The sequence below is a fragment of the Ambystoma mexicanum genome, chromosome 2p, assembly GCF_040938575.1.
Source record: "Ambystoma mexicanum isolate Mex_15411 chromosome 2p, UKY_AmexF1_1, whole genome shotgun sequence".
Taxonomy (NCBI): domain Eukaryota; kingdom Metazoa; phylum Chordata; class Amphibia; order Caudata; family Ambystomatidae; genus Ambystoma; species Ambystoma mexicanum.
This window is the reverse complement of record NC_090923.1, coordinates 1,113,077,281-1,113,100,618: the sequence shown is the minus strand read 5'-3', so window position 1 is coordinate 1,113,100,618 and position 23,338 is coordinate 1,113,077,281. Positions and strand designations below refer to the sequence as shown.

Below are 23,338 nucleotides of genomic sequence, written 5' to 3'. Positions count from 1 at the left end.
GTGATAACTTAAAAGCAGATCAGGCTCTGGTCAAACATTGGCATGACCAGAAGGCCAACATGGTTGAGTTTACTCAAGACCAGCTGGTATTAGTTATGGTGCCAACAAGGCAGAGGGCCTTGCAGGACAAATGGATAGGACCCTTCAAGGTTGTGGGCAAACTTGGAGAGGTGAACTATTTGGTGGACTTAGGCAGACCTAAGGAGGCTCCCAGAGTCTTTCACACCAACCGTTTAAAGGCTTATGTCTCGAGACCAGAAGAGGGAGCTTTGCTTCTGCTTCAGCTCAAGAGGAAGGGGAGAGTGAACCTCTACCTGACCTCCTCAGAGGCCAACCTTTAGACGAACAGATAGAAGGAGTTAATTAATCTCTCTTCTCAGCTGACTTCTCAACAACAGGAGGAGTGCAAAGTTCTGTTGAATCATTTTGCCTCCCTGTTTTCACTATCACTATGCTTGACCCCTTAGGGCCAGCATGATATTCTCACTGGTGACTGTTTACCTGTGAAAAGCAGAGGTTACAGAATGTCAAAGCATGTGAGATCCCACATTAAAGGAGAGGTCAACAAGATGCTTGATCTCAGGGTTATAGAGCCATCTACAAGTCCATGGTCTAGTCCAGTTGTTCTTGTATCAAAAGCAGGATCCAAGGAGTTGAGATTCTGCGTGGACTATAGAGCTCTAAATGCAGTCACTAAGACTGAAGCCCATCCTTTGCAAAGGACAGATGAACTGGTGGAAAGACTTGGTTCAGCCAAGTACTTCAGTACATTTGATCTAACCTCAGGCTATTGGCAAATAGCACTGACAGACCATGCCAAAGAGAAAACTGCATTCTCCACCCCAGCAGGCCTCTACCAGTTTAAGGTGATGCCTTTTGGACTAAAGAATGCACCTGCTACATTTCAAAGGATGGTTAATCAAGTTCTGAATGGGATGGATGACTTCTGCATGGTATACTTGGATGACATTGCAGTGTTCAGCCCTATGTGGAAAGAACATATTGATCACCTGGGATATGATTTGGCGGATCTTGAGCTGGCCCATCTGACCATAAAGACAAGCAAATGTCAAAATGGTCAGAGTAAAGTGGTCTACCTTGGCCATGAGGTAGAAGGAGGTGAAATAAGGCTGTTGCACAGCAAAGTACAAGCTGTGCAAAACTGGGCCACCCCTACTCCTGAAACCCAAGTGAGAGCTTTTTTAGGTCTCACTGGGTACTACAGGAATTTCATAGAGAATTTTGGGACCATAGCTTCTCCCTTGAATGTGATCTCCTCCCCAAAATTCCCTAAAAAGGTTATATGGAATGAGGAGTGCACTCAAGCCTTTGAAAGCCTGAAGAAAGCCCTTTATCAAGCTCCAGTCCTAAGAGCTCCTGATTATCTTTTTTTATTATTTATTTATTTATAGTGCAATAGCCAATATTTGACTTTTAACACATTTCAACATACAATATATTAAAATGAGACAATTGAAACAAAAGAAAATATTGACCAGCAGTTTACAAAATTTGAATAAAAACATACATCATAGAGAAAAAAAAGGAGAAAAAAATAAAAAGGAAATTCTAACCAGCACAAATTAACACAAATAGTTCAAAATGTTACTAACTTCAATTCCCTTAAAACTCTTCCCACCTCAATTGATAAAGCCATCTCATTACCAGAAGATAATCTTGCCCAAAAATCATCGGTATTCAAATAAGACTCATCATGAAATCTGAAATCTACCAAAAAATCTGGCCCTGATTATCACCAACCCTTCATTGTGCAGACAAATGCCTCCAATATATGTATAGGTGCAGTCCTTAGTCAAATGGATGAGAAAGGTAGGGAGCACCCCATTTGCTTCATTAGTAGGTAACTGAAGGAAACAGAGACAAGGTGGGCAACCACGGAGCGCAAATGTTTTGCCAGTGTGTGGTCTTTGAAGAAGGTTAGACCATACTTGTATGGATCTACCTTTGTGATTCAAACTGACCCTCAACTCTTTAGATGGTTAATGCAAATGAAAGGGGAGAACCCAAAACTTCTAAGTTGGTCCATCTGCCTGCAAGGGTTTGATTTTACCATTGAGTACAGAGCAGGATGTCACCACAAAAATGCTGATGGTCTCTCTAGGATGTTTATAACCGACTAGAGGTAGAGATTCATCCAGGAGTGGATTAAATCCTCCTGTCCCTTAGTCTGTGGGGGGAGGGGCGAGTATTAGGGAGAATTCTCATAAATGGCTGATTCCCCTTACCTAATGAGTCCCTCAGCAGCTTTGCTGGGTTTCCGGGGTTTATTTTCTTCACCTGGTAAGAGTGTGAGCCTTTTTCCCACTCTTACATGTGTTTTGCTGTGTGTGTTTTCACTTTTTGTGTGATCTTGGGCACTGGAGCCTTACATACTACATGGCCTCATATTTTTCATGTGTGTTACACAGCACCTTCAGTGCAGTGACACAGGGTTATCTTTAAGACTTCCCCCTGACTCCATTTTCTGGGGCTGACTACTGTCCCTCAGAAAAGGTAAAGTTGCCATTAATTTTATTTTAGTCACTTTAAACCACAGACCCAGTACACCCCATCTTACATGGACTATTAGAAAGGGTTAACTCTTATCCCTTTTTGTCTGTATCTCTTGGAGCATTGTTTCGCTCCCTTTACATTAAGACTTGGCTGGTGGCAGTGGTAACTACCCTAACTTTTCTACCGCGATTATCTGATATAAACGTGGTATTATTTTAGGCTATTATATTAGCCTCGAACACAAACCCGCTTGACCAAATACATTTGATTTTGGCTTCGGCTGGGTTTATTCGCCATTTCTTTTTGTTAAAGTCTTTCTCGTGTTTTTCTCTGCGTGCCAAACCGGGGATGATTCCTTTGTTCGCTGTCTTTTCGCGGGCTTCTGCACAGAAGCCCTCTTAAGGCGCCTGAAAGTCTAGGTAGGCAGGATGTGAGGGAGGGATCTTCGGACCCCTGCCGTGGGTTCCCTTGGTAACCCAAGTCGCACTCCTGTTTGATTGGCTGAGGGGACTGTCCTTGCCAGGACAGCCATCCTGCTGTGTGATTGACAGCCAGGTTGTATGAATGGGGGAACATTGCATAAAAAGCAGGTCTCTGGGATTGGAAAGGCAGAGTCACCACTGGAACAAAAGAACCAACAAGGAGCTGGCAGAAGAGGACCCCTACAACGACTGAACTGCCCGGTGAAGCCCTGCTGCAGGTCCGAATCTTCAGCATCCGACGACAGAGAAGATCCTCCAGGAAACTTCTTCCCTTGAGCTGGTGGGACCAACCAGTTTGCCCAAACTACAAGCCAGGACCCCTCCTCTGGTCAAATTCGCTGTACAGAGCTACAGTGGGCCGGATAGCCAGGAAGGTTGGACCCTGCTTGGGTTTTAAAGAGCACAGCTTTTATTCTATGTTTTGCTCTGCCGCTGGCTTCTTCCCTGGGTGGCGCAGGACCCTCCAGTCTTCCTAGCTCGTGTCAGTCCGACAGTCGCTTCAGGAACTGTGAGCCTGCAGGAACCACCAGGAACGTCCGCCTCAGCTACAGCTCCCTCTCCGTTTTAAGGTACTGTGCAAATCCGGTTGTCCGTTTCATTCAACCACAGTGAAAGTGTTTCAAATCTTTCTACAATCCGAGGGCTTGTCCTTCTCTTCTCTTTGAACTAACTTTTCTATCAACCAAACTTGTCCGGAATCCGTGCCACAAACTTTACCGCAAACTACCCTGAACTGTGTGATCTTCAGCAAAAGACTTTTGAACCATTGACTTTGAACCTAAACCTTTTCTATCTGATTCTATCACTGTAGTTCCTCTTGTTCAATTGCCCTGAGTACTTACCTGTTGGTGTGATTTAATTTCTATTAACTTTGTCTTTCCCTCCCTTTTAAAATTGCTGGAGTGCCAGTTTGCTCCCACTTCATTTTGTGAGCTTAACTTGTCTGGAATTTAGGGGTTTGGTGTGGTGTATTAAGAGAGTGATTTTTGAATGGCTTATAATAGTATAATGTTATACAACTGAAGAGTGAAATGAGTCAGTGTTTGCCTGAATCATAGTAATTGCTGTCCTTTGTGTAACTATTTGATACTGCTCACTTACTCTTGAGATAAGTCTGGCTGCTCCGCTACTGCTACCACTTTAACTGTGTAGTACAGGCTTGTACCAAAGGTGAAATTGTACTGTCACTTGTAGTCTTAATTGTGTTTGGTGTTCCCAAAGGGTACTGCATATAATTCTGCCTAACACCTTGGCATCAAATGATCTTCCTCTTTGGCCTTTCAGATTCAGGTGGGCACGGTTTGCCAGTCTGCTTATTTCAAGCTCAAAGTCTTATGTAAAGTGCTTCCCTTTCTTCCAGAGCACTTTCATGCAATAGTGATAGCTTCCATGGTTGCAGGTTGCCTGGATTATTGCAATGCCTTGTACCTGGCCCAGCCTTCTTTCCTTGCAGAATACCATGGCTAGACTGACCGCGGGCTCCTTTTCGGGCATACGCCTCCCCTATTTTAGATTTGTTACGCTGGCTCCCCATAGCCTAACAGGTCGAATTTAAAGCACTGTGTTTTGTGCACCAGCCTTTCTACAGTTTGGGCCCAGAATTTCTGCAGGAAACGTTCTCTCCCTATGTCCATGCTCGCACTCTCCGCTCTGCTTCCCTATTATTTTTGCAGATTCCTCATTTTGTCATTCCACATCCTGGGAATCCTTTTCGGTTGTGGCTGCCAGATTGTGGAAAGCTCTTCTTTTGAGCTTACAGAAAACTAAAGATAATTTCCAGTTTCGCCGTTCTCTGAAGACCTTATTATTTTAAGCGTTTGATTATTTTACTCTATCCTCTACCCTACAGCAAATCTACTCTACCATATAAGCATGGATGGCTACTAACGGCCTCTGCTTGAACGGGGACAAGACCGAAATCCTCATTCTCGGACAGAAATCCACCCTCTCCAACCTCAACCCACTGTACATCAATTTCAACATAGACAATTGTATCATCCCAGTCCTATCAATCGTCAAAACACTGGGGGTTCACATAGACGCCACGCTATCTATGGACAAACAAGTCAGCACCATAGTCTCGGCCTCAGCACTGAGTACTAAACTCATTAACGCAATAAAACCATTCCTAACCAAGGATAACTGCCTCTCCATCGCCCGAGCAACTATAGGAGCCAAACTACACTATTGTAATGCGCTCCTAGCCGGCACCTCCTAAAAAAACATATCTAGGCTCCAAACAACCCAAAACAACGCTCTCAGAGCAGCCCTCAGCATACCAAAAAGAGAACACATCACACAAGCCAGAAAGGCAGCTCATTGGCTCCCAGTCAAAGACAGTATCTCTTTCAAAATTCTCACAACCACCCATAAATGCATCAACCTCACAGCTCCCTCTTATTTATCGGACACGATAGGTAGATCTCAATCCACGAGACTGAGAAGAGCACAATACACTAATCAACTAGTAATACCTCGCATCAACAGAACTAAAGCAGGAGGCATAGGCTTCCCCTTCCTCGCACCTAAACTCTGGAATTCCCTACCTACTGACCTCAGAGCTGATGCATCTCTCTTCTCCTTCCGAAAGAAACTCAAAACTGCCCTATTCAACTACCCTCTTTCTCATGTGCTCCTGCTGCTCTTCGCATATCTGTAAAAAAAAGTATATTTCGTCCAATGTAACCGCACAGACATGAACTGTGTGTAACTAAGTAGAAGCAACACTGTAACTTGCGCCACAATGTCTTCGGTCTGCTGCGCGCTCAACAAATGTGAATAAATAAATAAATAAATAAATAAATATGCTGCTCCTACTCTCTCCAGGTAGTGCCATGATGCCCATCGTTGGTGGAAGCTTAGTTTTACAAGTATATAAATACATGTTCCAATCCCTTTATTCTTTAAATAAATGTATGTACCAATCACAATGAGTCCTCGGTGTCTGTGTTTCATTCCTAGTTTCTTACAATTGCCAGTGTACCTGGTGCCCCCACCCTTGTGGGTCCAGGGAGGGACGAGCAGCAAAGGTTTATTTAGGCATAGGTGATCCTTGGGACTTTCAACCCAACTGCCTCTGCCCGCCGTGTCCTCTCTGTTTCATTATGCCTCCGTGCCTTGGATGAACATCAGTTTATGCTGAATTAAGAATGCACTGTACTTAATAGTGTGAGCCGTACACCAATATCTCCCAAGCACCCCGCCTTTGCCTCTCACACTACACGCACCATCCCACTTGACTGAGCCACATCGATATTATTTAACCGTGCGTATTCCTGTAATGGTGCCCCAACACACACTATTGTGTGACTACACTGTCTCCTTTGGTCTACTGCCCCTCAAAATACCAAATGTGCTAATATTACTAGCACCTACGAGTCTAAATTGCATTGCTACTATTGCTATTTTTCTACTTAATTTGGAGTGGTCTGGCTATAACCGCACTCACGTATGAAGGACTCGCAACTGTTTAACCATCAGAAATTACTGCCTCTAATCGGCATTGTAAAACTAACTGCTATTTTCTCACACTATGCCTGTTTGCTACTACTTGCTTATCACCTTACGTTTTCATGAATGTGACCACCTGATTGTACTTGTATATTTGCACTAATTACCAATCTGCACACATACTAGGGTACCACTGTTTTTCATGGTTCAGCCCACTTCACCCAGAAATGTTACATTCTCACCAAGCCCTAGCATGTTTTTTACTCAGCTGTGCTATACTTCACACACTGGCCCCTGGGGACCAGTGTGTGAAGTATAATCGGCATTGTAAAACTAACTGCTATTTTCTCACACTATGCCTGTTTGCTACTACTTGCTTATCACCTTACGTTTTCATGAATGTGACCACCTGATTGTACTTGTATATTTGCACTAATTACCAATCTGCACACATACTAGGGTACCACTGTTTTTCATGGTTCAGCCCACTTCACCCAGAAATGTTACATTCTCACCAAGCCCTAGCATGTTTTTTACTCAGCTGTGCTATACTTCACACACTGGCCCCTGGGGACCTAACAAGTACGATTTACCCTGAATTGAATTTCAACACCATAATTAAACAGCCCCTAGCTATGAACGACTATCAATGCCTAACCCCGAGCATTCCTTGCACAACTGAGTCTAGGAACACTCGTCTTAGAGCCAGTATAGGAAAAATATATGAGCCTCCTATCAGCTCGCTACCCACCCCTATAGGAAAGAGGACCCCAAAAACCTTGCTTGGCCCAACTCCCACGAGTACAAAGTCAGCACACAACTGCCCTCCTATGACTACAAATTGCACAGTCCAGCACCCCAAACATAAAGACCATCGAACTTCCCACCCAGCATCCACAACTCTCACAAGCCCGCCTATTAAAGGAGCTCTAATAAACTCTAGATCTCTAGTAGCACACGCCACAGAGATTGCCTACCTGATCCTAAGTGATAATTTAGACTTCATCGCCATCACTGAGACATGGCTGCATGCTGCAGCAGGCCCTATGCTTATGCTAGCAGTTCCCGATGGTTATACGATCTTAAGACAAGATAGACAAGGGACTAGAGGCGGAGGCATTGCCATTATCTGTAAATGCAGCCTCGCCATGAGATTAGCCCCCCCTCATGACATTCAATCATGTGAAGTTCTGTCAGTCAAAGTACCACTGATTAACTCCCAAACCCTTAATATCCACCTGATATATCGCACCCCGGGCCCAACTGGGACATTTGAGGAAGATAACAACACCATACTCTAGTAACCTCAAAAGCCCAACCCAAGTACTACTACTAGGCGACCTCAATCTGGGTTTCAATGACCCTTCGGATCAGTTTGCCTTGCCAACGGCAAACATCTTATCGGAACTTGGCCTTACACAAAGAAGCAAAACCCCACCCATAACAAAGGTAGAATTCTAGATTGGGTGGCAGATTACAACTGCCATGCCAATATCCTTTCCATTTCACTGCTAGCCTGGACCGACCACTACCTACTCTCATTTACGCTCTCTACAAACGGACCCCTGTCCATACCTGCCCCCATGGCTCCACTAACACTAACTAGAAATAAAAAGAGGATTAGAGCGGATAGGCTTATCCCTGCTATTCTCCCCACCCGTAACTCTCTTCCTGACAGCACTGACCCAGAGAGCATGGTCGATGAGTATAACAAAATTATGGCCTCCTCCCTTGATCAAATTGCCCCCTTAAACTGAGACCAAGCAAGCCAAAAAACCACTTAAACAAAATGGTTTACACCATTCCTAAAAAATGTAACACAACAAAAAGGCTGCATGGAAATTACTACCATCGGAAGCTAACAAACTAAAGCTCACCAAACTCTCATCCCTCTATAAGAAAGAAATATGCTTTGCTAAACGGGAATCCTACGACACCCGTATATCCCAAGCTAACTCCAATATGAAAGAATGATTTACCATTCTTAAACAACTAGAGACTCCCATCGCAATACCTGACACTTGCACCAAAGACAAAAAATGGTGCTCAGATATCCAACACGCACTCGCCAATAAAGTATCTACCTTTCAAAATAAAATATCCCAAAAGAAAGCCTTCTTAAATGCCCCACCTTCACCTAAAAAATCTGTGAACACCGCTGAAGTCCAACCTACCCGGTTCAACTTCACCAAAGTATCTATCATCGAGGTGGAAAGAAGTATTCTGTCTCTCAAACCAACTAATTGCCAGGGTGACCTTTGCCCGGCACAGCTCATCAAGGATGCGGCTCGAGACCTATCACCATTCATATCCAAGATTATCAACGCTTCCTTTGCCACCGGCACCATCCCTACAAACCTTAAAGAATCATGAGTTCTTCCACTTTAAAAAAAAACGACTCTAGATCCCTTAACACCCACCAACTATAGGCCAATTACAACAGTCCCCTTTCTTCTAAAAATACTAGACAAGGTGGCTTACATGCAAATACAAAAATGCTTGGAATTACACCACCTGTTAGGGGCCAGACAATCAGGCTTTCGTCCACAACATGGAACGGAGAATGCCCTCATCGATCTCAAGACCCAAGTCGATGAGCTTAGAGACAGTGGTAAATCAGCTTTGCTCCTCCTCCTGGACCTTTCTTCTGCTTTCGATTTGGTGGATCATACAATTTTATGCAACCATCTCAACACAGCAGCACACTTCTCCAAGGATGCCATAACTTGGATTAGATCTTTCCTTAGCGACAGCACAATGAGGGTCTTCTCCCCTTCAGCAGCGGCAGACCCCACACCTATCACCTGTGGTGTACCACAGGGGTCCTGCATCTCGCCTACACTGTACAATATTTTTACCAAGCCCCTTTTCGATGATCTGGGCCATCTCGGTATCACCTACAATAACTATGCAGATTATACTCAGATCATCCTCCCACTTTCAGGGGATTATGACAAGGATTTGGCCTTGGTGAATAGTGTGTACATCATCATTCAGGCATGGATGGCCATGCACGGCCTATTCCTGAATGATGATAAAACAGAACTCATCATCCTGGGTACCCCTACTAACCTAAAAAAACTAGGACCTGCCTATTCCTCATTCATAATTGACGGTAACCTCATCAAGGTAGCACAGGAAGTAAAAACATTAGGTTTTTACCTCAACTCTGCTCTGTCCTTTTCCAAGCAGGTCTACACGTTAGCGTCCTCTACTGCATAAACGTGTAAACACATTAGAACTGGTAAACCATTTCTCTCGAAAAACAGCTGTACCATCCTGGCCAGAGCCCTCATCCTGTCCCGTGTGGATTATTGTAATGCCCTATACATAGGCTCAAACAAATCCATCATAAGAAGAATCCAAACCCTACAAAACAATGCCGTTAGAGCGGCCTTAGGCCTCTCAACAAGAGAGCACATTTTTGAGAGTAAACAATAGAACAACTGGCTCCGGACCAATGACAAAATCCTACTAAAAACTGTGTCGCTCACCCATAAATCTCTTAATGACGCCGCTACTATCTACCTCTCTGAGAGATTCCAGAAACTGACATCCGCAAGACCAACCAGATTTAGCAAACAGAGATCGCTTGTCCATCCCTAGATACAAAATATCCGCGATTGGAGGTAATAGTTTCCCTGTTAAAGCGGCCAAACTATGGAACTCCCTGCCTCCGACACTGAGAGTAGACCAGTCTTACCAGAATTTCAGAACTAATACTATCTTGTGGTTGAAATCCACTGGTCATTAACTTGCATGACGCATGATCCATGCCTGTGTAACTAAAATGCAACTAGTAAATACCCACCGGCTACCCACTTGGCGGTATCCACAATTATGTGTACTATGCCTAAAATATCTGTATATCCTGTTTTTGTAAATAATGTATTTCAATTTATGATTCACTACCGGCTACCCCCATGGCGTGAACCTCAATTCTGTGCACAATTCCTTGTAAATTTGTAAATATCTGCATACCCTGCTTTTGTAAGTAATGTATTTCACTTTATGATTCACTGTAAATAAGCTTTGCATATTCTTGTAACTGCTGTGCCCTGATACCCTTGGGTCTGATGCGCATTACAAATAATAAAACAAACAAACAAACAAACAAACAAACAAACTGTGCCCAAGGGAGCACCAGTTCCTCTGTTTCCTCTGGTCACTGAGAAATCCAACGTCTGCATAGGTGTTGTCAAAGTAAGATATAGCAACAGACCCTGCTCTCAATGCTCCTGGTCTGGTTTCTTCTCAGTTCCGGGACAGGCTTGCACAGCGTCTTTTACAACAGTCATGGTATGACTTTAACAGATTAAGAATGCAGACTCCCAGGATAAATAGGAAAAGTAGGAGCGGGGTGCATACCCAGCTTCCATTAACAGGAGTGTACCCTTTCAAACTGTTGGCAACCACCCGATCACTGACAGTTAGCACTTTCCAACCTTTACAATTCTTCTTTACAGTGCTTTACTAAAAATATGGATGAATCCAGATAACATTCAAGTATCTGGCCAGATCTGGTTTCAGATCTACAGTCCTCTACAGCCCTCGCGTTGCTGAGGCAAGTCAAAGCCATGACAATGAATGGCAACTGCTGTGTCTCATTCACTTAGAGGAACCAGGTGTAACTGTGTGATTCGGCTATGGATTGTAAAATGAATGGCGAGCATTATAGAGCATCCTGTCCCACTAGAAACAAAATATTTTATGGTCTCCCACCAACTATTGAAGCCATGTGCACGCACGGGAAATAGGTTGTCTTTGAGGCCATAGTTGTGGACTTATTTGGGGGAAAAAAAGAGAAAAAACAGTCAGGAAAAAGCAAACATGTCTGGACTTCTCACCAGTTTAAGACATATAATGTTGCAGGATACACTGAGTGTTTCACTGTGTGCTCTGATTGAAAGTAGTTCCTTACCTGCATGCCTCCTCCCTATTTGGCTGCTCCACAGAAGAGGCCATCCCCGAACCCACTGTGTAACCATCCATCTGGTGCGTGTTGTCAAAAAAGTAGGAGCAAGACCCAATAACTTGCCCATTGATAACTCTTGCAGAGCTCTGTGAAGAAGGAGACAATAGACAACAGATTGTTAGAGAGTTAGACCATTTAGGTAGGGTGACCACTGTTACAAAAAATGATGGACAGTCACTTCAAATATTCTGGAAGCAACGTTAAATTTATACACACACATTGTAGACAAAGTACAGCTGAAACATGAATGCATGTTAAATGTATGACTCCTAAACAGTTTTAAAATATGAAATAAAATACTTTATGGTTTTTAATAGTTAAGAACTTGTACAGAGTACGTTCTTCTAAAGTGATTGTGGAATACATGCACCCTTTCATGTCTCAAGAAGGCAAACCATGGAGTCAAATGGCACATTGTTAAACTTTTCTTATTCAAATGTACTGGTTCATGCTGCTGACATACTATATGAGCAAAGGGTCATGAAATAATGCAATTCTTTACGTTGCTACAGGCACCCAGATCACTGACTAAACTCTAATCTTAGTGCATGCCCTTTAAAGGTATTTGCTGATAATCCCCCCCGCCCCCAAGGTTCTGCAAGCCTGTGCCATTACATTTTCAGTAATGCAGTTGCTGCTGGAAACAACAGATAGGCTACACTGAACTGTGCTCAGTTAGCCAAGCACAACCAGATTCCACTGCAACCGACTTGCACAGCAGTGCTCGATTCCATTTTCTGTAGCACATATTAGCCCGATTCTAATATGCCCAGCTAGCCCTGTAACCAGGGTCCCATACAATTACACCTCATTAGCAGAGCTGTGCCAGAATCCATTAGAGCTACTAAGTACAGCATGATCCATTAGGCCTACTAAGCACAGCATGATCAGATTCCATTATGCCCAGTTAGCACAACACGGCCAGATTCCAACATGCTTGGTTACCACATCATTGAAAGATTCTACTACACTCTTTTAGCACAACTGTGTCATGTATATCCAGTTACCACAACCCATTCAGATTCTATTGTGCTGTGTCAATCTGTCACAGCCAAATTCCATTGTGCTCATATATCACAGCAGTGCCAGACACAATTATGCCGAATTAGCACTTCAGCACCTTAATCAGATGTACCCAGTCAGCACAGTGATAAATTCCAGTTGCCCAATAAGCATAGTAGTGCCACAGTCAATGAGGCCTACTTAGCACAACATAACCAAATTATATTCAGCCATCCCAGTTCTTATCCGTTGAGCTCATAGCAGTAAAGATAGCAGTAAAGATAGCATTATACGCTGTATTTTATTTATTTTACATTTATAAAGCCCGCAGGCTGTTACAGGAATTGTTTGTTTTTCTAGTTGCGTAATTTGTCTTAGTTACTATTCATAACGGGCTTAAACACCCAGAGGTTTCTAAGCGCGGACCCGGGGATCGAACCTGTGGTTGCTTCGTGTCGTCTTGCTTCCAAGACGCGCACGCTGCCGCTGAGCTAACCTCCCTGTAATAACAGTGGCAGGCTCCTTTATGCTCATTTACCACCACTGTGTCAGATTCCATTATGCCCAAATGACAGTGCATTGCCAGAATCGATTGCACCCAATAAGCACAGCAGTGGCAGATTCCCTCCTGATTGCAACGCCATGCCAGATTCCATCATGCACAGTTGGAACAGCGGTTCCAGATTCTACCACACCCAGTTAACACAGCAGCACCACTTTCAGTTCAGGTAAGAACTGACGAACTTACTGTAGATAACAATGGACCAAAGTATATGGGAAAGGCAGGCCCCTTCAGGTCAACCACACAGTCATCACCACAGAGTCTTCCTATTGTATCGTGCTCCGTGCTTCCTTGCCGAATTTGTGCTTATGAATACACACATACATATTGTTCGACTGACATGGCACAACATGACCACATGTCACTGCGCCCAGTTGTCACAGCGGTGTCAGGTTCCCAATATGCCCAGTTACAACAGCAATGCCAGATCTCATTGTGCCCCCTTAAAGTAACATCACTCGATTTCAATATGCATCAGTGCTATATTTCATTGGGCCCAATTCGCACATCAGGGCGGGGATCAATTAAGTACAGTTACTACAGTAAGGCAAGATACTATTAAACGGAGCTAGTACCGAAGTGGACGATTTTGCTATATCCAGTTAGCAAATCTGTGTCAGATTGAATTTTGGACAGGTAGCACATCCAATTTTTTTTTTTTTTTTTATTTGTTTATTTGTTCTTGGTTTAAACAAACCTTTACAAAATCGATCTTACAGAGTAACACTTTTTAAAAATGAAAAGAAAAAAGAACAAAACATTGTTAAAAATTTACAATCAAAATCACAACGAAAGCATCGTAAAAAAAAAAAAAATATTAAAAAAAAAAAAAGAACCATATACACATTTTAGAAAAAGTAAAAACATTTCTAGCTCAAATCACATACTATTTTTAAAAACATAATTAATCTAATAATCAGAGTTGATGAGTAACCATTTCTCATTCTATACCATATGAACTTAGGGTCATTACAAGTACCATTGTCAAATAACTCCATAAAATAATCTGATCTTTGTTTACGTAAATAGGAACATTCCACCAAAATATGTTCTAAAGTCTCTTCCATTTCTGTGATGTTACAAAAGCGACACCATCTCTTTTCTTCCAGAGGATTCCTTAAGTTTAATATACTACGAGTGTACATAACATTAAATCTAAATCGCATAAAAGAATTTCTATACCTTCTAGATGGATATTTGTTTAAGTAGTTTTCCATAACCATATCAAGTTTCCAGAAAGAGTGTACCTGATTATACAATTTAGAAGCATATACTTTAGATTTGGAAAGAGACCAGTCCATCCCTTTTAAGATCCTTTTACATTTATTAGGTTTATTTATCACTGTGCATTTAGCTATACCACAGTCCTCAATCATTGATTCGATGGATTTATTTAGGTCAAGCATAAAAGGACATGAAGTGTCGGTGCCTGCTTCTAAATAGAAGTTTGTGGGGCCTGATAACCTACATTTTCTCCATAACATGCATCTTTTGGTTACAACAATTGAATGAAGTGATTGTAAACCCAATTCATACCTTAGGACTTCAAAGGGTATACAGCTAGGCAGAAAGAATAATAGACCCCTCCATATTAGACTTTCCAGGGATTTCAAAAAGTCTACAATACCTACATGATAGAATTCCAAACCATAAGTGATCCGCGGGACCACCTTTCTTAAATAAAACTCTCTCATCGGTTTCAAAGAAAACCCCCCAAATTTTCTCTCTAGCATTCTCATCTGTCTTAGGGCCACCTCTGCTTTCATCTTCAATTGATTTTTGAGTAAACTGACTGATTCTACGCCTGTAAAACAGTATCCAAGAAACTTGAATGCTTTCTGTATCTTAATTCGTTTACCCCCACAAAACCACGAGTAAGAATCTTGTTTCTTGTTTACTCGTCCCATTCGTATAATAGTCGTTTTATCAGGATTGATTTTCAAAAACAAATTACGTATAAATTGTTCAAAAATGACAATCAGTCGCTGCAAGCCCACCTTGGTATTGTCCATGAGGATGAAATCGTCGGCATAAGCCAACCAAGATATTTCCTTCCCATTCAATTTGGGCGAAATCAAACCTCCATTTACAAAGGCAAATTGGGCTCCACTAACATACAGATTAAAGATTGTCGGTGCCAACATGCACCCTTGGCGTAGTCCATTATTGGTTACAAACTCCGTAGATAGATCTCCTCCCACATTCATACGTATCACTAATCTTGTGTCCGTGTACAACTCTATAATAATGTCTAATAAATGGTTTGGCATTTTTAAGGATTGCAATTTGTGCCATAGCCTTTGTCTGTCCACAAGATCAAATGCCTGGCTAAGGTCCATAGATGCAACATAAGTTTGGCCCTTTCCTTTTGTCCAGGTTTTACTTTGCAGACATTTCAAAATCAATCCACCACAGTCAGTACCACAATTTTTTCTAAAGCCAATTTGATTCATACACAAGATCTGGTTCTGATCCATCCAACTCTGAATATCAATAAGAACCAAAGAAGCAAATATTTTGGAATCCGAATCTGCAATCGCTATTGGTCTATAGTTGGTGGGCAATAATCTAGAGCCTTTTTTAAATATCGGAATAACCACAGAAACTCTCCACGAGAGAGGGATAGTTTTCGACATACACACGTCCTTAAAAAGAATACATAATATTTTTGCCCACAATAGTGGGTTACATTTCAATACCTTATTACTTAAGTTATTGAGTCCCGGGGCCCCCGTGTTTTTAGATTTCATTATGAGGCTCCTAATTAAATCCACCTCGCATCTCAAAGACCATTCAGAAGATCCCAATCTCAGAAATGCTTGACTTTGTTCATTAGATTTATATATCTCTGCAAAATGACCCGCCCAAGTGCTTTCAGGAATTGGGTTTACCGTTGTCATCACCTGGGATGGATCAACATTGTTCATTAATTGCCAAAAGTTTGAGGATGTCACGCCCCTCATAGCATTCAAAATACTTTCTCCATCACGTTGAGCAATGATACCTTATGGCTAATCAGCCAATTTTTATAAGATTGTTTCAAACGTTTAATATCAATCCAGGCACTGACATCAGTTCTACTTGATTTGCGTAGTCTACGGATTTCCCTATTCAGCTCTCTTTTTCTTTCATAGACCTCTATATCCATAGAGTGTCTATGGAATATGGGTTGAGTTTTTTTATCATATTTCATTACACTTTTAATTTTAGTTCCAATAGTAGAATTGAATTCTAGTACAGAGAACATTTGGAGACGTTGTTCCAACTTAGTGTTATCATATTCAGCAACCAGAGTCGATATGAATTTATTGGTAGTGTTAAAAGACCATTTTATTCTGTTGTTGGCAGTATTGACCAATAGTTCCTTATTGTAAATTCGTTTAGTTTTGTCATAAATTGTAAATTCAAAGTCCACTATCAGCATACAATGATCACTCATTGCCACATTTCTTACTTCTAATTTGGACATTGAATAACTCAGTTTGGCACTCAGAAAAATATAATCAATCGTGGACACACAACCTCTCGCGTTCCAAGTAAAATGATCATTGGGTATCTGCTTTAGTCCCCACATTTCAGTATATTTTAGCCATAAGAAGCCTCTAAGTTTCTGATTGCCAAACAAACTAGATGGTACTTGGAGATACAAAAGTTCTCCTGTCAGTTTATCTACGCTACAATCAGCATTAAGGTCACCTGCTATAATAATCTGACCATCAGAATTTATCAGTGTCCACCGGTCAATTATAGTGCCTAGATCGATTAAGTTAGTTTCGAGGTGTTGATCTCTTAGTTCATTGGCATTCCAGTATACATTAATAACCAGTAAAGGGAAACAGTTCAACTTCTCACCAACCACATATTCCGTAATAAGAAAGGAGTGACCTTGTTTCTGAGAATTTATCTTAGAGATACTTGAGGAAACTTTAGATGCAGTAAATATACCACCCTTTGGTCTACCTTTTGGTCCCTTTATGGCACATAGGTCGTCCACCACAAAGTCTACCAAACCTACACGGGAAGTAAGCCAAGTTTCCTGTAACATTAAGAAATCAAAACCATGCAACTCTTTCATCAGTTGTTCATTATTGAAAAGATTGAAGTTGCCTCGCGAATTCCAGCAAAGCAGCTTCAAATTGTGTTTACTAGCTATGCAGGTTTAACCAATTCTTTTAGGTTGGAGATTGCATCACGTAAAGATAGTGCCAGCCATCTCCAATCTTGTTTTTCCAAAACTTCATCATTACTTTGTTTCAGGGGATATTTTACCTGTTCGGAACCTTCTTGTACTGAGGGTCTTCCTCTATCTAGGGCTTGCTTGGTGGTTGCTAAGTCATTGAAGGGAAAAAGATCAAACCCCATACGTTGCAGTGCTTCTGCCTCCTTCAAAATCATTGAACGAACTAAAGGGGATGGAATTACCAACCTTACAAAGTCTATTCTTTCGTTATCTATGAAATCAACCAGATGAATATCAGCTGAAGTGATAAGTTTAAGTTCAGGTACCCCCGCAAATAGTGAAAGAATATAAGATCTATTCAATGGTTGATTTCTATCATCTTTAAACAATGAGCATAGAATCAGCCCCGGCATCGTTGGAAAAGCCAAAGGTCTAGACTCTTGAACCTGATTTTGATCATAAGGAGGTTTTTCGTTGTACCATTTATCCTCCCCTCTTACATAAGAGCGATATTCACGTTCGTTCCTCTCTTCATCTAACCAGACCTTTTCTCTATTCTCACATGTTCGGGGTCCGTCTTTATTCCGCAACCTTTTATTATCTTCAACAATATCCTGCATATTTTTTAGTAGTTCATCAATTGAATCTCGTTCATTAGCCTTATGATCATTCGTTATGTCAGTCAAAGCTTCAATTGATATAAATTTATCCGGTACAACCCTGGTTGGTTTCACTGATTGTGATACTAGTCCATCACTTTCTGTGTATGGGCTATCACTCTTAACATTATTGGCATCATTTTTTTCTTTCAGCCTTTTGTTTTCAATCATCAAATCCTGCATGTTTCTGAGAATATCCTCCACATATAGCTGCATCTTAGTTGGGGGGGGATTGGAATTTGGAAGTCCTTCCTTATTACATTGAAGTGAGGATAATTCCTCTAATTTGTTACCAAAAGTAGCAGACGTTTTGCTTATGAATGACAGAGTGTTGTCTTTCAAAATATCTTTTTGATATAAACCAGTATTTACCGAGTGAACAATTGGCCTTGTTCTGGGCTTAGTTAACTCACCATGATCACTAGATAGTTGGTTTTTAATAATTTGATCAGTACCAGAGTTAATTTCAGAGATCTTGTTACTTTCCTCTGTCTCTCGTAGAGTTAAACCCTTATCCTCAGTGGTAGGTGGTACTTTAAAGATCCTAAAAATGTCAGTTAGCCCATTATCCAGTCTCTTGTTCTCCACAAGTAAATCCTTTGGTTTTTTCTTTTTCATCACTTCATATATACCATCCATTCCTTCTTCATAATCACTCTGGGTCGCCTGATCTAAGGAGGTTCTCCCAGTTTCCAGCCTAGTCGTATGCCTGTCACCCTTTTGTAAGGCCATATCGGCAGTTACATCTTCTGCCTCCTCATCAATCATATGCCTCATATCCAGATCTCTTAAGTATTTCCTTGAGGATTTATTCTTGAGGTCAACCTTTTTTGATTTATTATTTTTTTTTGCTTGTTTTTTAGCTGCCCTGGATAGCGTATTGCCAGTCTCGGGGTCTATAATTATGATCTTTGGGTCATTTTTGGGAATAGCTACATCCTTCTTCGCCACAATATCCGAAAAAGTAGAAACTCTCTCAATATTCATGGGTATTATTTTTTTTTCAGCAATTCAGAGGGATCAGACGGACTCGACATCTGCCCTTCATCTTCCACATTATCCCACCTTTTCTTTTCAACTGCCCTCATTGTCATAGGCTCCTTTAGTAGGGGCATTAATAAATCAGATAAATCTTTAGGTAATACCTTTATACTTTTCACTATTGGTGTAAAGGCATCTGATATAGATTTTGGAATCTTGTCAAAAGCTGATACTAATGTCGTCAGCAATTCATTATTTTTCCTCAGTTCAGCCAGAATGGCTCTATTAAAGATACCCAACATGGTCATGGTATCTTCCATATGTGGAAATTCGTTGACACCCCCAGAATTTATGTCATATATGGGGTCCGGCAAATTATCGTCCGAAATAAAGATGGCGGGAGTATCTGAATCAAGAATGCCCATCCCATCAATGATTTTTTCTTTGAGTGTGTTACTACGCATCTCTTCAGTTATATCAACCCCTTGCTGTAATTCATCACATATCCCTTCTATCTCATGATCAAACATTGGTTGGGAAGGGTCCAGATTACCATCAATGTTTCTGATTTCTGCTGAGCAATCTTGCGCACATTGTAGCATTTCTTCCTCATCTACGCAAGGGGCAGGTAGGGGTAGGGCAGCCGCACGGGCTAAACTAGCCCTGCGAGTGCTGACAGCGTTAAAGAAATCCGCTCTATGATCTTTACGGAGAGCGTTTAGTTTAAATTTACCCATATCGCTATTTTTGTTGGAAGAAATGATTTCTATCACAATCTAGTCTAGATATTAGTTAAGTCTTTCCCCCTGCACAACCAAATATTCAACTCTCATTAAGAAAGCTTGCAGGCGGGTGCTTATAGCCAATTAGTAAAACCCTTCAGGGTCCTCAATAACACCTGCTTCCTCCTTCAACCGCCCGCCAAACAGCCCAACAACCACACTTCCATGCACTTCAGATACGTTGTTCAATTATAACGCTCCCCTCATCCAATATAGCAGCACACAGTATTAATACTTTCCTACAGAAATATCACAATATAGACATCATGATCTCACTAATGCACTAATTGCATTTCCTGCCTAAAACACTCTCTTCTTCCTGTACAACGGCATATGACAACAGGTAGTGTTATTTTATTCCTAAAAATATGCCCCAGTGGCCGGCTCTGAATAAAAGTGAGAACTGGCCGTCCTACCGTGCGGTAGAGTTACAGTCACTCTTACCGGAGTGATAGGGCGAACACAGCTCACAATGAACCCACGTCCGCTCGGAAGATTGTAGAGTAATTTGTTCTGTGCATAAGATCAGAGCTAGCCGTCAAGCCATGCGAGAGACGTATGAACTCACTTCCCAAAGTAAGACGGAAGCATCTCGCAGCAAAAGCGGGAGCTGCTCGTGAAGTTTTAGGATGACTCAATAACTTCGCAAATATTTAAGGGGCGCGTGGGTCTAACCGGCTGCACTGTTGCGCTGCGAGCAGCGGACAGCAGACAGCCACTTTCAGACCACTTCTTCGGAGCGCGCGCGCAGGAGCGCGCACACTGGTGGTTTTAAAGATTTTTTTCGAAAAGTGGGCGTGGCCTAAAAAAAAATAAAAAAAATGATTATAAATATATATTTAGAGTCTATAATTGTAGTTGAGACTCGTAAATTATGTTATATATGGATACTGATTGAAGAAGTGTCCTCGTACTTGAAGCAAACAAAGTCAATTTGAAGTCCTTTAAAGTGGGGGTTTCTCAGGCAGCATTCCGCAGCAGTAACAGCAGACAGCCACTTTCAGACCACTTCCTCGGAGCGCGCGCGCAGGAGCGCGCACACTGGTGGTTTTAAAGATTTTTTTCGAAAAGTGGGCGTGGCCTAAAAAAAAATAAAAAAATGATTATAAATATATATTTAGAGTCTATAATTGTAGTTGAGACTCGTAAATTATGTTATATATGGATACTGATTGAAGAAGTGTCCTCGTACTTGAAGCAAACAAAGTCAATTTGAAGTCCTTTAAAGTGGGGGTTTCTCAGGCAGCATTCCGCAGCAGTAACAGCAGACAGCCACTTTCAGACCACTTCCTCGGAGCGCGCGCGCAGGAGCGCGCACACTGGTGGTTTTAAAGATTTTTTTCGAAAAGTGGGCGTGGCTTGAAGCAAACAAAGTCAATTTGAAGTCCTTTAAAGTGGGGGTTTCTCAGGCAGCATTCCGCAGCAGTAACAGCAGACAGCCACTTTCAGACCACTTCCTCGGAGCGCGCGCGCAGGAGCGCGCACACTGGTGGTTTTAAAGATTTTTTTCGAAAAGTGGGCGTGGCTTGAAGCAAACAAAGTCAATTTGAAGTCCTTTAAAGTGGGGGTTTCTCAGGCAGCATTCCGCAGCAGTAACAGCAGACAACCACTTTCAGACCACTTCCTCGGAGCGCGCGCGCAGGAGCGCGCACACTGGTGGTTTTAAAGATTTTTTTCGAAAAGTGGGCGTGGCTTGAAGCAAACAAAGTCAATTTGAAGTCCTTTAAAGTGGGGGTTTCTCAGGCAGCATTCCGCAGCAGTAACAGCAGACAGCCACTTTCAGACCACTTCCTCGGAGCGCGCCCAATACAGTACAAAAGCCCCTCCGCCTTTGAGCCAGTCAGGTCTGAGCCTGTATGGTATGTGAGCCAGGTGACAAATGGACAGAGAATAGTGTTGTGTGGGCAAAGTGGAGAGTATAGTGTTGTGCTTTGTCCCCTGGGAGCGGCAACGTTCATGAGAATGTGTAATTTACTGTGCCCACTCTGGGAACATCCAACAGCTAGGAAGCTGCTTGAGCGTTCCTGCAGAGGGACTGGCCGAATATGTGCACCAGCCTCTGTATACACAGGACACGCCCACAACCTGCATAGTGATCCTGTGAGGATCATTCTTCCTGTTTTGAGGCTCTGACTGGGAAGGCAAATCCCTAGGCACTAGATAACCAAATTCACACACCTGGCACTTGGTTTCAGCTTTCACCCCCCTCCCCTGTCACCCCCTCGCTCCGATTACATTGAGAGCTAGAAGGCTAGGGAGGGGTGTCCCCTTGACAGCACGCTTCCTTTCAGAGGCGGACAGGAGAGCAATCCTGGAGGGCAGGAAAAACTATGTCACGAGAGCTCCGCTGGACACAACTGGTCCACTCCCTTGGTCAAAGTTGGTCACTTGTAGTCTTTTTCAGCAGAACTCTGGTGCCTAAAGCGGAGACAGGCATCTTCTGCCAGGCTCAAGAAATTGTGCAGCCCTATGCAAAGCTGATAAGTTAGCAGCCGGAAATGGAACCCCCTCAATGGTCAGGATCCTCTCAGGAACTGGCAGGCTCTTGGCCCTGAAGGTGGCATTGCTCTGAAAGTGCATTGCATCCGTAAAGGTCTAGCTTGGAGCTGCAGCTCCAGCCGGAATGTTGTTGTAATGGACAGCAGCTGTACTAATGGAATTAATATAAATCTTGAAATGTTACTCACCGTAGTGACACTGGTACTCTTAGTATCCTTTCCTCCCTACCCGACAGAGCGTGTTGCAAAGCAGCAAAGTAGAACTTTATTCAGCACAAACATGCTTTGACATGCCCATGCTAGGTACCTCCTCTATTTGGAGGAGTGAGAGTGATCAGGGGTCTCCAATGAGCCCACACAGTGAAACACCAAGAATTACAATTAGACAGTAGTATTAAAAATATACCATTTATTATAGGCCCAATAACAACACAATGAATAATGTAATGCTCTAATCAAATAACACACAAACACCACACTATGTAATATATATACAATCACTTGGGGGCAGTGCGAGAAAGTTAAAAACTCCACCAATACTTGCAAAGGAAGGTGAGGAACTTTTGTAGCACTGACAGACTTCAGATATCACAATCCTAACTTTAGGAGTCCAGCCCTAAGACGAATGGAGCCTTGTGCTCAATGCTCAATGCACTCGCAATGCGCACGGTTGTGGGTAAAGTTCCCAAGTACTTTTCAGAGAGCAGGAAAAGGTTAGGAGAAGAGTTCTGAAGTGGTGAAACGGGTTCCAAGAGTCAGGCGAGGATCTGCTCCTATGAACAAAGCTGTTCCCGATTTTCAGAGGGCTCTAGGCGGCAAACATTATCCAAGCCGACATGAAGGCCAACACCTAGCCCTCGAGGAATTAATGTGTTTGGGTGAACAAAGGATCACCAGTAAGTGACTTCACTACTCACCACCCTTCATTTGGTTTTGGTCCAGAGGTGGTTACAGAGATACGATTTCCCGCCCTCTGTTCGCCTTCCAGATGCACAGACGCTGCGGTGCAGGTACAGGTCCAGTATGGCACAGGAGCTGCTACACTTGATTCCGGCAAGGAAAGAAGAAAACATCAGAGCAGCAAGTCCCAGGCTACTAGAATGAACACGGGAAAACAGTCTTCAGCGACCGTCACAACAGCAAAGTGACCAAGGGGACCCAGCTCCCGTGGTATGATGCAGCCATCTATCTCGCAGCCCAAAGGTGCTGAGACAACGAAATTCAGCAGAAGGATGTCTTGTTGGTCAAGTTAA

The 23,338-nt window shown here is 42.5% G+C and overlaps 1 protein-coding gene across 1 annotated transcript in view; it reads right to left on the bottom strand.

The window, feature by feature from the left end:
• Positions 1-23,338, bottom strand: part of GPR137 (G protein-coupled receptor 137) — a 613,721-nt gene that overhangs the window by 33,175 nt on the left and 557,208 nt on the right. Inside the window, exon 7 of the mRNA XM_069645139.1 lies at positions 11,368-11,507. Coding sequence (XP_069501240.1) covers positions 11,368-11,507 — 140 coding nt within the window. The remainder of the gene's footprint in view (positions 1-11,367; positions 11,508-23,338) is intronic.